The sequence below is a fragment of the Aplysia californica genome, unplaced genomic scaffold, assembly GCF_000002075.1.
Source record: "Aplysia californica isolate F4 #8 unplaced genomic scaffold, AplCal3.0 scaffold00208, whole genome shotgun sequence".
In the NCBI taxonomy this organism is placed as follows: domain Eukaryota; kingdom Metazoa; phylum Mollusca; class Gastropoda; order Aplysiida; family Aplysiidae; genus Aplysia; species Aplysia californica.
The window spans coordinates 569,871-584,056 of NW_004797478.1; the positions used below are offsets into that span (position 1 = coordinate 569,871).

Sequence of the window (14,186 nt, forward strand, 5' to 3'; positions counted from 1 at the left end):
TCTCTCTCTCTCTCTCTCTCTCTCTCTCTCTCTCTCTCTCTCTCTCCCTCTGCCTCCCTCCCCCTCCCATGCCCCGCTTTCTCTCTTTTTGTTGTTTGCGTTTTTGTGTATGTGTCTCAGGGGCATGCTTTTATTTTTATAATTTAATATTGCGATAAATTAAGTTAGGTTTTCGGACTCCTTATGTCAGATATTTACCTGCAAGCTTGCAGCATAAGCCTCCCACAAGCGTAGCCTAGATCTAGTTCAACATTAGGCTAGGCCATAGAGGATATATTGTACATCTATGGGCTAGGCCCATCTATGGTTATCCTTAAGTCTTAGGTAGGCTAAGCAGGAAGACACCTCGGACTTCTTGTAGGTATACATGATAATAAATATTATACAATGACCCCTTTTACATAATTTTCTGAGTTATTCAACACCGAAGTGCGTGACGCCTACAGATTTTTTTATACTGCGGTCGCTGGAAGATAGTCCGACCGAGTCTGTTGATAGGTTGTGTGAAAGTGAATGTGAGACGCAGTTGATCTTCAAGACTTGAGAGATCTTATAAACCTCTTTGCTGAAGACAGAGACTGTCTTGGTTTAGTTTGGTTTTTTTGTTCTGATTCTTTCACAGGTTTGTGGCTTGATTTTTTTGGGTATAATCTGATGATAATGAATAACCAATAGACCTAATTCTTTCCTCTGCTGCCCTTTCACTTTCTTTTTTTTCTTTTCCAACCCGCCACTGCATACGTCGCTGCTGCAAGTGCAAGGCAAGCTATCCACTTGTTAAAATTGATACAGTCAAACCTGTGTAAAACGGCCACCTATTGTCAAGCTGAAAAGTGGCCGTATGATCAAAATGAATAGCAAACCATTCTCTTCCGAGGTCCAAACTGGGGCTGATCTCAGGCTTTAGACTTTAGATTAGAGTAAGGCTAATTGGCGATTTTGTAGCTCTTCGTTCATTAAAGTCCAAAGCTGAACACCAGAGACCCTGAATTGCCAGGTAATCTTTCGGGAGAAAATCAAAATTTAAGCAAAGAATGGCCCTTTTTCGGCAGTTCCCACCCCCAATTATTATTCGCCGGTTTGGGCCTCAAGAATCAAGAGTAGGGGGGTTTCAGGGGGGGCCTAATTTTATACGAAGTGACTATTTCTCCGAACGTTCGGAGAAATAGTGCCGATCTTTATTTCTCCGAACGGTTTCCGGCTTCCGGTCTCGTGATTTTTTGCCTATTTATTGCGAGAGTTCGGCGCCAACTTTCATTCTGCCTCTGGTCTGGGAAGGAACACCGCATGGCAAGCCCGCCTACAGACAACCGTCTGTAACACACACCCACCACCATCATGCACATGTACACACACTAACTAAACATAATCAGTGGGCAACTTTTGCACGTATGACGAGCTGAGCTGTGGATGGAGAGACAGTGTGAGTGACAGAGCAGGTGAAAGGAAGAATGTACGAGTGTATCCACAGGCGACAGCAACTACAAGGCGACGACACCGACCCCCCAGGCCTGGTCCACAGCTCACGAACGAAAGGAATGCGGCTAAGGCAGTGTTTTGCTAATATTGTTGTCCATGGTTCGCAGGGTGCAAGGGAATGAGTGAGATTTTCTTTGTGTGTGAGTGTGCCTGGAGGGAGGGGGTGGGGGTGTGAAAGTCATGCGGACGGAGATGAGCCGCGGGAGAGAACACGGGAATTGAATGAATGAGTGAAACTGAAAGAGAGGAACGACTCATGAGCCCTGGAGTGAATGGATCCTGTGTTTCTATTTTTGTATACTTTGAACTGTTTACTGAATAAAGGCTGAAATAAAGCCCGAAAAACAAACACACACACGCTCCTCACTCTCCACTTACACACTTACTACCACACACAGACACACTCACACACACACACACACACACTCACACACACACACACACACACACACACACACACAGGAGCAAATTTTTAGGTCTATATCTATTTCAATTTTCAAGAGCTAGTCTAGAAATTTTTAGATGAGTGTAAAAACGTGAAAATAAAGGTTTCACAATCGAATTAAATCAAAATTAGAACAGCCCATAAACAACCACAAAAATTAACAAATAAGGGCGTGAGTCCACCTGTCTGAAGAAGATTGGCTGTTTTAACCCAAAAAATGTGCGTAATTTTAAAACAAAGTACAGGATATTACATGTAAATTATGGAATCACACACATTAAGCTGTCCTCAGAGAAATTCGCGCCCGCAAGTTGCGCGCGCAACTTTTGCTCTCAGCGCAACTTTTGCGCAACTTTTATCATTTTCGTGATTTCGCGAATTTTAGCCAATTTCCCACAAAATTTGGGAAAATAATAAAATTTCATTAAAAACACCAAATTTTTCTTCAACGACTAAAAGTAAAGACGCCAAGGACGCTCCTTTGCACTAAATGCCGCCGCCCAGTCAGTGACCCTGGCCCGGTAAGGTCGGGTCGGGATGATCGCCCATCTCGTTGCCTGAAAACAACGTGTTTGTTTTGCAACGAGTCGGGCGCGATCGACTTGTGCCACGATAGCCGCTTTGCACTATCAATCTGGCGAGCAAACGGACCAAATAGTCTTGTTTGGACAGAATCATCTTCTAGTCGAGAAAGATCTAGATCTAGAGTAAATCAATCGTAAACACGGTCGCCTGATTACTTAGGTTGCTTGGTTCCGTAGCACCAGGTAGATAGATTTAGACTAGTATAAAAATTTGTGAAAGACTTTAAATCTTAGTCTAGGAGGCTATAGATTAGGGGGGGGGGGGCAGGATAGTGTAAAAAAAGTGTAAGATTATATTTGAATAGCCCCAAAACCACGCAGGTCACACTTGCCCAACGTCAGCGAGAGTGCAAGGACCTGACGCATGTGTCAGGGACAAACTATTTTTGTACACCATGCAACCTCCATGTAGTTTTTTTTTTTTTTTTTTTTTTTTTTTTTGGGGGGGTAGACATTCATATTGGTTACTTTTGATTGCAATGAGCATAGCAACAATGTATTCCAATAGTTCCGTGGCGTTGTTTTAGCTATACACGTCTTGCAACTTTTGCTAATTTTTCTTGCAACTTTTGCTATTTTCAAATGCAATTTTCTCTGAGGACAGATTAAGGGGCCTGCCAGTGTCAGTACATGTAATCGGTTTTGGTGGAATGTACGCTCTAACATAACACATTTAAATCTATATATACATGTATATATATTTAGAATCTTATGAAGGTAGGAACATCAAATTAAATGACGTTACACTATACAACATTCCCCCCCCCCCTTTTTTTTTCCCACAACAAAAACAATTGATAGAAAAACAACATATCAGAACAATAACAAGAACGAAAAACATACACACTAACAAAATAAAACACCACAAAGAGGGAAAAATAAAAGTAGCTGCATGTAACGTATTCAACAAACACCACAAAGAGGGAAAAATAAAAGTAGCTGCATGTAACGTATTCAACAAATCAACGTGGTGACAACAAGTGAGAAAGAGACGAAGTGAAGCTAGGTGAACTTTCTTTCAAAAGTAAAGAGGTTCGGTTTCTTTCTTCTTTTTTTTTTATTTGACTTTTATTCTCCGATTCGGGGACTAAAAAATGCCAAAAAATCAAGCCACGATTGATTGGTCACGGCTGCGACAAACGCAGATGCTAATTCTATGTGTCGTTATCAATAACCCTCCGTAGATCTAGATCTAGACAGCACACGAATGAACACAACACATTCAAGTTTAAGAGCAGCACTCTTCATAGGCAACACGTCATATCTCTAGCGAAAAACTGTTTGGAACTGTAGCATTTCTTTATACATGAATATTTACAGCGGACATTTTTTGGACCGATTGAACCATATTGTATACGAACAATCTTTGGTAGGCTTATACTATAATTATAGATCTATATAATATCCGAAATTTGCGGGAAAGGATGTGATTTCAGAGTGTTTGGAGAAATAGTGCCCAGCTTTATTTTCCTGAACGTTCGGAGAAATTGTGCCCAGCTTTATTTTCCCGAACGTTCGGAGAAATAGTGCCGGCCAATTTTATATGAGGAGGGGGGGTTCAGGGGCCCCCGTGAATTTTACCATAATTTGATGTTTTGCAGTTAGATTGCATCCCTGTTCTTTGTGTTGCCTATTTGGTCATCAAGACTTCCGGGTTTCTTCTCTGGATGTAAACAAATGGGTGGTGGACTTTAACGAACGAACTACAAGATCACCGGCTAATTCAAAGGATTTTAGTACAGTTTTACGGCACTTGCAACACAATAAGGTCATATAAGTGCCGAAGATTAGAGGTGTTACAAGAGAGTAACAAACACTAAAAAGAAGGAGGGGAGATAAACTAAAGACGATATAGGTTTGAATGGAAAGAAGAAGCATACCACACCAGAGCACCCACCAACCACTCACTTTCACTCTCTGTCTGCACATAATAAATTATGGTTAGAGGATCAGAGAGCGTGTACAAACTGAACAAAACGCAAGCACGAGAAAATAAATGCTCTTGCACGACGGTAGAAGGGTTGTAAATTATTCAGAACAAATGGGCGAGAGCGTTAAATTGTGTTAACTAGTTTAATAATTAAACAATCCAAGCTCTTTTCTTCACTTTCCAAAAGGGCCAAATTTCTGGGATTTGGCTCCAAACTGACAACCCTGACTGTGACTGTCACTATCACCATTCGGACACGAACAGTGACGAACGTGATGCTGTGGAGCATTAGCCCTGACCCCCCCCCCGGATCATGCCACTAACCTCAGCCCCTAGCGAGACATGGGTTGTTTTCACCCGGGGTCTTTTGAAAAAGGGGGGTGTGTGGTGTAAGAAGGGTTTTTTTGTGTTGATTTGGGTTTTTTTGGTTAGCTTTCATTTTGATGCTGATTTTGTGCTAGAGTAAAATAAACGAAATATTATGTAGCCTAAGTTAGTAAGACGATGAAGACCTAGTGCCATGGTAAAACAAACACATGGGTCGCCACCACTCGGAGAACGAGCGACGCTTCTGTCACAAGTTCAAGTCAACATCCATTGTTACTTTGTTACAGATTAGGTAAACGAAACAGTGCCATGACCAGTCAACTCACATACGATTTGTGCATGAGTTGTGGGTGGGGCTTATATAGGTCATGACATATATATTACCATGCTACCCTCACCAACAGTTGAAAATTTATTTAGGCCTACCCATTGGACAACTTGGGTAAATAAATATTCATTGGAGGGACTACAATAACGACAGGTGAATGAATTATGACGGCCCGTCCACAGGCTGAGGGACTGTTTCAAAATTTTTGACCAAGCATCGGGCAATGAGAGACCGCGCTTGGCCGCCTGAGGCAGGTAAATTTGACCGTGGGTTGATAAAATATGGTAGGCGCGGCCGCGCTGGACAGGTGATCGTTTTACACAATTAAATTACATCGAAAAAAACGCAAGGGGGGAAACGGAAAGTGGTCATTTTTTACAGGTGACCGTTTTATACAAGTGGCCGTCATGGCAGGTTTGACTGTACTTATTAAAGTCTGTTTGGGTACTTTTAATGTCGGATTCAGAGAAAAAAAAAAAGTTTTTGTTGTGTTGTTCCTGTTAAGAATGAATGATGAAAAGCAAGAAAACTACAGAGTAGAGTTGGGTAACTGCGCCACATATTATCAAGCTTATCTGTCGGTCAAAGCGCTGTTCTCTCAGTTAACGTGACTACTGTGCATGAGAACTTCCTGGCTGCTAAATTTAGCCACACTAGACTAAAACATGGTTGGTTGGATTTTACTTAGTTTCACGTACAGTGGAAACCTGATATAACAGAGATGGTGGGAGTAGAGAAAATGTCCTGTTGTATCCGATCCCTGTTAAATCAGAAATGCAAAGGAAAGTAAGCTGTACTTATTCATGGGTAGTTTCCCTTGCCACAAGTACCCACGAACAGGGGTTTTGGCCCCAATTTTCTCCTTGCCTCCTTAAACCACATCAGAAGAGCTTGGTCCACGACATCTGCATTCTGGTAGTCTCATCTTCTTTCGATCCAGAGCAAACTTTTCATTGGAGTATGCTGCCACTATCTTCTCTCTATCCTTGATGATGGTGTGAATCGAACCTTGCGGAATATCGAACTGACGACAAATCTCTGCCAGTGGAGCTTGTTTTTTGTCAACAGCCTGGATTTTTTCGTATTTTTGTCAATTGAAAGGCATTTTCTCTAGCGCTTGACATCGTTGGTGACACATTATGCGTGCATGTTACTAGGTTTCAGGCGAGATCGAGGTCTGCAGCACACCGCAGCCCTCTCTCGCTTCACACGCTGCGTGTGCTTGCAGTGGCATGGCTTGCGTGGGCTTGCTCCATCACTGCGTTACTCTCTCTCTCTCTCTCTCTCTCTCTCTCTCTCTCTCTCTCTCTCTCTCTCTCTCTCTCTCTCTCTCTCTCTCTCTCTCTCTCTCTCTTACTTTTTACTCATTGTTAAGGAGCCTTTGTCCCTGCTATAACCAGTTGGGCTCCGATGAGGCCCTGTTATTGCCGATAACTTTTAAAAGACACAAAGAGTAGGAAAAAACGGGGATTTTAAAAATCCCTGTTATTACCGGATCCCTGTTATTACCAGGCCTGTTATATATGGTTTCCACTGTATTTCTAAAATCCATTTTTGCGTGGAAGTGACTATTCTGACTCGAGTCTGATTAAACAAAAATTATTCGGACTCTGAATCGAGTCCAGCATGACATCACTTCCGACACAATGAAAAAGGGGGTTGATTAGGCAGAGTATAGATTGATGAACTTACTCAACCGAATATTACGAGGGGGGTTCAAGAAGTCTTTGTTCTGAATATATGAAGGAATAAAGATAGAGCTTTGTAACTTGGCACACATACTTTCATTTCTCTACATAGTCACCATGCAGAGTAACACATTTCTGCCACCTCTCTTTGACCTTCAAAAATCGTTGAGGAAAAAAAATGACCCAGAATGGGCCCCTAACCAGTCTTCTAGAGCTTCAATGGCATCCTCGTTGTCATGGATACGACGTCTTTAGAGTGATTTTTTTAATGAAAACAGAAAGAAGTGTGAATGGGCTATAGGTCTGGTGAATAAGCTGGGTGTGGCAGGATTTCAAAGCCGCACTGTTCTACTGTCTGGACTGTTTGTTGTGTCCTGTGCGCAGGGGCGTTGTCATGCAGTAGGAGGACCCCATTACAGGGTTTTCCCACGCCTTTTTCTCTCCAATTCAGACCGCAATTTCATCAGCTAACCTGAATAGTAGACCCCTGTGACTGTTTTTACATTTTCCTGGTAGTCAGTCTCCCTCTATTGTCCCTACCTTCACAATCCCAGAAACACGACAGCGTGATCTTTCCCCTTGACAGTGTTACCTTTGCCTTCTTTTGTGAGGAAGAAGAAGGGGTTTTCCATTGCATGGAGGACATTTTTTGTTCTGGATCAAAATGATAAATCCATGTTTTATCCATAGTCACCATTTTAAAGAAATTTGTTTCATTGGACTCAATTCGAAGGAGTGTTTTGCAGGACTCAACCCTCTGTTTCTTTTGCTCACGTGTCAGAAGGCGGGGTACACACTGCGCCGACACCTTGTTCATGTTAAGATGGTCATGGAGAATCATTTCAATTGACCCTACATTGATTCCCGTTTCACTTGAGAGTTGTTCAAGTTCAATATTTATATATCGGTCTTGTAAAACCAGTTTCTTCACAATGGATACATTCTCTTCAGTTTCCACATAGGATGGGCGTCCTTCACGATCTTCATCCATCTTTCCAACATGATTCCAGATATTTTAATTTTCTTACCCAGTGTGTCACGAGTCACAGTAATATAACGAGGACATTTGTCACCATAAACTTGGACCATTTCCTGAAAAATGTCGGAAGGGGATTTTCCTTGCAAGTGTAAAAACTTGATAACTGAGCTATATTCAACAGGCTCCATGGCACAGCTTCAGCAAAGAAAAACCAAACAATTTTGTACCTGGTTTAATTTTACACGCTGACTAATGACTTATTATTGTCGGATTGTCCTGAAAATTTGCATGATGTGTTCCAAAGAAATTGTCTAAAGGCTGGCAAAATTTCATTACTCTACCATGATTCCTTCTTACCCAGACTAAAGACTTATTTCACTTATTGAACCCCCCTCTCGAGAACATTTTTTCGGACTGGAGTCTGAATATATATAAAACCCATTTTCGGACAAGTCCAAATTTTTAAAAATCTGATCGGACTTAAGTCCAAATAGAGGTGGCCTTTTTGTATAGTGTGTTGTCAGGCAATTTCGCCACCCTACCAGTCAAAACATAAACGTTTACTCTGTTAAGACTGGTAAAAAATGCTCAAGATAAATTACATCATCATATGTATCTTTAAATTTGTGTCAGTGTGGTGAGATCTAATCAGCTCTTTACTGGGCTCTTTCCAGTTTCCTTTGCTTCGCTTTCTCCCTTCTCTCTTGTTTTGCAGCTTCCTCTCTTTCTTTCTTCTCTGCCAGGGCCCATTTTTGTTCAATGAGCTCCTTTTTTGTGAGCAGTCTGTGGAATGTTATTGCTCGAGAACGTTTTTTTAGTGCAGGGGTTGTGGCTGGAACAACATAAAAAAATCCCATTTAGCTCAGTGTTCCAGTTCATGGAGTTTCTTCTGTCTCCATGGGGCAGGATGCACTATCCTGGGAGCTTGAGGTGATGGATCTTCTGAGGGAAGAGCTGTTACTTCACATGGTGGGTCTGTTGGGTCTGTCATGTTCAGTAGGGCGAAAATGTCCACCTGCTGCTCCATACCGTTATCTGCTATTTCGAAGGTCAGTCCATGGAGAAACTGAAGCTCGTCCATGCTATTGAATAAAACTCCGACTGTGTCAGTGCTTGCGCCACTCTCTCCCGTTTCCACAGTTTCCGTCTGAGCACCCCCCCCCCCCCCCCATCAGTGCATCTGTTGGTGCAAACACTGATTCTGGAAAACGGTTTCTGTTCAGTAGAAAAATCGCAGTGGCCTGGAATGCTGTTGATAGCAGGTCTGACTTAGTGGTTGAGTTCCATGTTGTCCTCAGTATACTCTTGAGCCGTGCTGAACTGCCAAAAACTCTGTGAAGTTCTTTTAACGCTGTTTTGAAGGGCTTGAAGACAACCTTGTCTAACGGTTGTAGCACATGGGTGGGGTGGGGAGGCAGGGCAAGGACGTGAACGTCTTGCTTCTGTGCAGGCTCCAGCAGCTCCAGTACCTCGTGGCTATTGTGTGAGTCTAGAATAAGCAGCTGGGGTCATGCTTCTCCACAGTGCTGCAAAAAAGCTTTTGTGAACCACTGAACTCCAATGTCATTATCCATCCAAGCATTATGTTGGAAGGGCCATGCGGTCCCTTCAGGTCCATCCTAAGTGGGAAATGATTAGACTGGCCTAATAGTTTTCCCTTTGACAACACAAAGGGGAGACATGGCTTGTCCAGCTGCGTTTATGCAGACAAGAGTTGTCACGCTCTCCTTCAAAGTACTGCATTTCGCGATGACGTTGCGAACGCCTTTCTGTGCAATCACCCTGGATGCGTCAGGTGAGAACTGAAGTCCAGTTGCGTCAGCATTCCAGATCTGTCCAGGCTTTTCCAAAAGTTGCAGGCATTTCAAAATGTTTTCTTGTTCAGAAAAATACCCATTAATGACAGGTCGAGTAGTCATGGCCAGTCTGTTAGAGGCACAGTTTTTGGTGGTTCTGATTACAAGGTCAGGACGCCTCTTCCTGAGCTGAGACCAATAATCTTTCCCAGGGATCCCACCCTTAAACTTTTCACAACCCTCCCTACTTTGAACAGAAACTGATGTTTGGTCGACAGAAACCCAGCTTTAGAAGTTAGAAGCGCTGATGACCCTGTCTACAATTGAATGTTCAATTTCCTCTGGAATATTCCGCTCCCTCCCTGCCCTCCTGTTTAGGTTCGATCTGCCTGAGACGTGGTCAGCCAGGATTTTCCTAGGCACACCAAAAGCTTTCGCAGCGCTGGAACTACTCTATTTGTCCAAAACAGTCTGGATAGCCTTCTGTAAATCCTCCCTGGAATATTTGTTATTAATATGTCTACTTGTTTTCACCATGTTTAGTTTGTATGATCTTTAAAACAAACAATTGAATAGAACAATCTAAAAAAAACACACACACATGTAGGTCAATCAAACAGAATCTGGCGAATTTCCACAACAGTGGTGATGATTTTTACCTGATTATGGGTACAAATGTAAAAACCTAGTTTTTTTCAATACAGCAGTTATGCCCAAATTTCATTGAACAGGCAGTTTAATACAAAACAAGAAAATTAACTACATGCAAAATATACCCAAAAAGTTGCAATTTAATTCAGAACCATATAATGATAACTGTCATGAAAGGTGACAGAGTTAGTGGAAGTAAGTGCAAGACAAGGCTGCAGAAGCAAAAGAGAAAGATGAGAGGTGACAGCACTTAGAAAGTCATAATTTTTGGTGGGACTATTGTGTCTGTAATATTCTAATTGGTTGATGATTTCATCTTATGACTTCAGTGACTGCAAGCTGGTGGACACTTAGACTCTCATTTAACCCTATCCGTACGTCGTGTTTTACTATTGTTTCCATACGACGTGGGGAACTCTGTGCAACCACTTGCCAAAGAGGACATTTACTAGTTAATCCGATCCATACGCTTTGCATAGCAGTCTGTCAAAATGATTTTTTGAGAAATACTGAAAGTTTCAAAGAGATCTTGGTACTAGAAGTATTCTAAAATGTGAAAAATTCAACCTCTGGGGGTACAAAATGATCCCAGGGCATACGGATAGAGGGTGAAATAAGTAAGACTTTACTAAGACAGGTTATTCCAAGTAGAAAAGGGAGACCAGGAGGCAAAGTTACACGGCCTTGACAATAGCATTAAACTGCATATTAGTGATGTTGTATAAGGTGCATCTTTGATAGAACTTTTAAATTGAGAGGATGTAAAAATCGAAAATTCTCAAACTTTGGACTTAAAGTGACGGGTTGTGACAGCGAAGATAATATTAATATTGATATTATTATTATTAATATTATTATTGTATAAATAATAATAATATTGATATTATTATTAATATTATTATTGTATAAATAGTATACCAGGTGTCCCAAATCGCGTACTACCCACATTTTCATCTTAAAAATAGCTTGTTTGATATTATTCTTTATATATATATGAAGCATCGTGGTGAAATCAAGCGCTCATCAAAGTAGTGAAATCGAAGACATTTGCGCTTTTCCTCCAGTTTGACCATTTTTTTGTAATTTTGTTTTTTTGGCTCAACACCTTTGATGTCCATAAAAAAATATATTTCTGTGTGGATGTTACTGAAAAACATTGATTAAAGGCACAACAAATGTAAATTTTCAGTTTCCAAGGACTCTCAAACTTTGGAAATCACCAAGCTTTGCCGGCCATTTACTCGCTTTTTTTTACCATTTAAACCAGACAACCCCGACTTTCAATCGCAAATGTCTCGACTTCTATTCGCAATAGGCGTGTGTTTTTTTTTCATTAAAAAATGGTCAAATGAACAAGCGATAAGGTGATACCAATAAATCCAGATGCGCAAAAATTGACGAGCTCCTGATTCTACCGCGTCGTGACACATATGATTGAATTGAGCTGCCTCAGAAACAAAACAAGCATCGACTTTCTCACCCATTCTCACTGTCATTCTGTATAACTATTAACATTAGCATTATTAGTGAGTATATAGATGATTAATTAGTAATTCGTCACCTAGACCTAGATCTACTTAAAATTTGTTCTTTTATGGTCTCCAAGTCTGCATGAATTTGTGTCCATTTTGAGAAAAATTATTTTCAATTGTTCATAGACTCACTGGCTCAGTTGGAGATTTTCATAAAATTTCTACCCTATAACATGATGTTTATGGCGACTGATAATTCCTTGAAATATAACCTATTGATTCTTGTTTCACTACCTTCTTCCACAAACAACGTAAAATCCAAACTCACATCAAGTAAGGGAGCAGATCTTTTTATAAAAGTCTGAATCACTGAGATGATCTTTCTCTTGTCAATATACTCGTAAATTCAGTTTCATCAGAATCACCTTCAGCCTTCATGACCATAACTTTTTACAAATTAGCAATCTAACACCTCTCTCATCATAAGAGACCTTTTAACCCTTGAGGTCACATCACATTGTAACAAAAATAATGTTTAGAGGCTACCAATGTTTTCTGGGACCTATGCTCGACACTGACTTTATTTTATTTAATGTTGGAAGATCAAGAAAAATATTATTTAAAAGAAAAGTTGAACTACCTGTACATATCTTTTTGACACTTTACCGAACTGTCTAGGTTACCCACATAAACTTACTTTGATAAGGCATAATCAACTCGCGTACGAGATGGAAGATATGCTTTCTTTGACTAGGATATATATATATATATATATATACAAGGGGCAGTTTTCTGTTTATCTGGGTTTTCCCACTCAAGAACCTGCTCTTATGGCCACCTGTCCAAGACAATCAGCTGTACAAACAACCACTCCCCCCCCCCCCCCCCCAACCCTCTTTGGGTTTTTTATATTATAATGACAATGTCCAAGATGTCCACCTGTCTAAGACTACCACCTTTTCTCCTCAACAATTTTTAGCCATCTGGGACAATTTTAACTGAAGATGCTTTTTTAATTGATTTATATGAGTTAATCGGCGTTTTTTGTTTTTGTCTTTTTCAGTATGTTTGGTCTTGTGAAATCTTTAGTGAAGGGTTTGCAGAAGCCAGAATATGAGCTTGATCAACAGGCAGAGGTAAGTTAGGGTCTGGCCTGGTGAAAGTGTCCACATTGTTACTATTCGTGAGATGAAGCACACTTTTGGAAGCAATCTTACAGCAAGATTTTTATACAGCTCTCACTCTGATAAACTTTTCTTGCTGTACATGAAGTTACGGCATTCTGTAAAATTGAAAATAAAGTGATAAATATTTGTTTTGTATCTTTTCTAATCAAAGGCAGCCATGAGTTTATTTCCTCCATGGAGAGGCAGGTCATACCAATCTACTGCCTCAATCTCTTGGAGGAACTTGTAACGTGGCAACCTTGGAAGCGCAAGCGCTATCTGTCACTAAATTTCTGCTTTTGCCAATAGCCACTTACACCCTTTACAGACTGCTGACTGTGGAAAATGAGTTTGAGTTCCTTTCGGTTTCAAAAGAATACTCTGTCCTCCTTGGCAGATCTGGGAATCAAATCATAAGGGTATGATTATGAGTTCAAAGTTTTAAGTACTAATGAATTTGTTTTGTTTTCATTTTTTTAACCCTTACAATGTCCCCCACTTACAACAGTCTCAGTAATTCAGTGGAACTCAGATTCAACGAAAACTAGGATTCAACGAAAGAAGGTGGATTCCCAGATTTTTAAATTAACAAAAATCAATAAAAAAAATAACTCAGATTCAACTAACACTTACATAAGCAAGCTCAGATTCAACGAAGTCGCTTAAGGGTGAACAGTCCACACTGACATGGCTTTGCTCATTTTCATTCCCCAACAAACCTTATTCCCGGAAACCATTCATGGCACCTGCATCGCGGAACATTATATTCGCATCATAGCCTTTTGTTTATATCATATGCGACCAATCAGCGGCCTTCTTTCATACCAACACATGCGTTATTGGCACACGCATGTGTCTAAGCTTTTGTCGGGGTCTGACGGGTGGCCAGCACAGGTGTGACTTTGAGTTCATGTGCCTTGTGGGAGGGGCCACAAGCAGCTCAGGCGTGGAACGTCAGTAGAGATATATATACAGTGGAACTCGGATTCAACGAGGTCGCCGGGCCTGACCTAAAATCTCGTTGAATCCGAGTGTTCATTATAGCAAACACGGGGTTTTGTGTAGATAATTACAGGCACTGAGCAAGTAATGTTTGAAGAGAAGTCACAAGTAGTGCCTGAAATGCCTGCATATTATGAGCTGTGTAAAAAAAAAGACCCGATTCGTTCAAATGCACACGCCTGTGTCACCTCGATTGTTTACCAAAAAGTTGTGTTGCTGTGTAGAGCCTAGCATAACGGCAACTTTTGATTTCATAAACCAGCGCACAATTCATTACGTAGATCTACGTCAGGACTAGATCTAGCTTATCATTGTAATAATGATCAGTTGCCGAGGGGG

At 41.0% G+C, this 14,186-nt stretch overlaps 1 protein-coding gene across 1 annotated transcript in view; it reads left to right on the top strand.

Annotated features, from left to right (window-relative positions):
- The first annotated feature begins 473 nt into the window (after positions 1–473).
- LOC101855873 (heme-binding protein 2) overlaps positions 474–14,186 on the top strand; it is a 23,339-nt gene continuing 9,626 nt past the window's right edge. Inside the window, exons 1-2 of the mRNA XM_005099277.3 lie at positions 474–622; positions 12,743–12,815. Coding sequence (XP_005099334.1) covers positions 12,744–12,815 — 72 coding nt within the window. The 5' untranslated portion in view covers positions 474–622; position 12,743. The remainder of the gene's footprint in view (positions 623–12,742; positions 12,816–14,186) is intronic.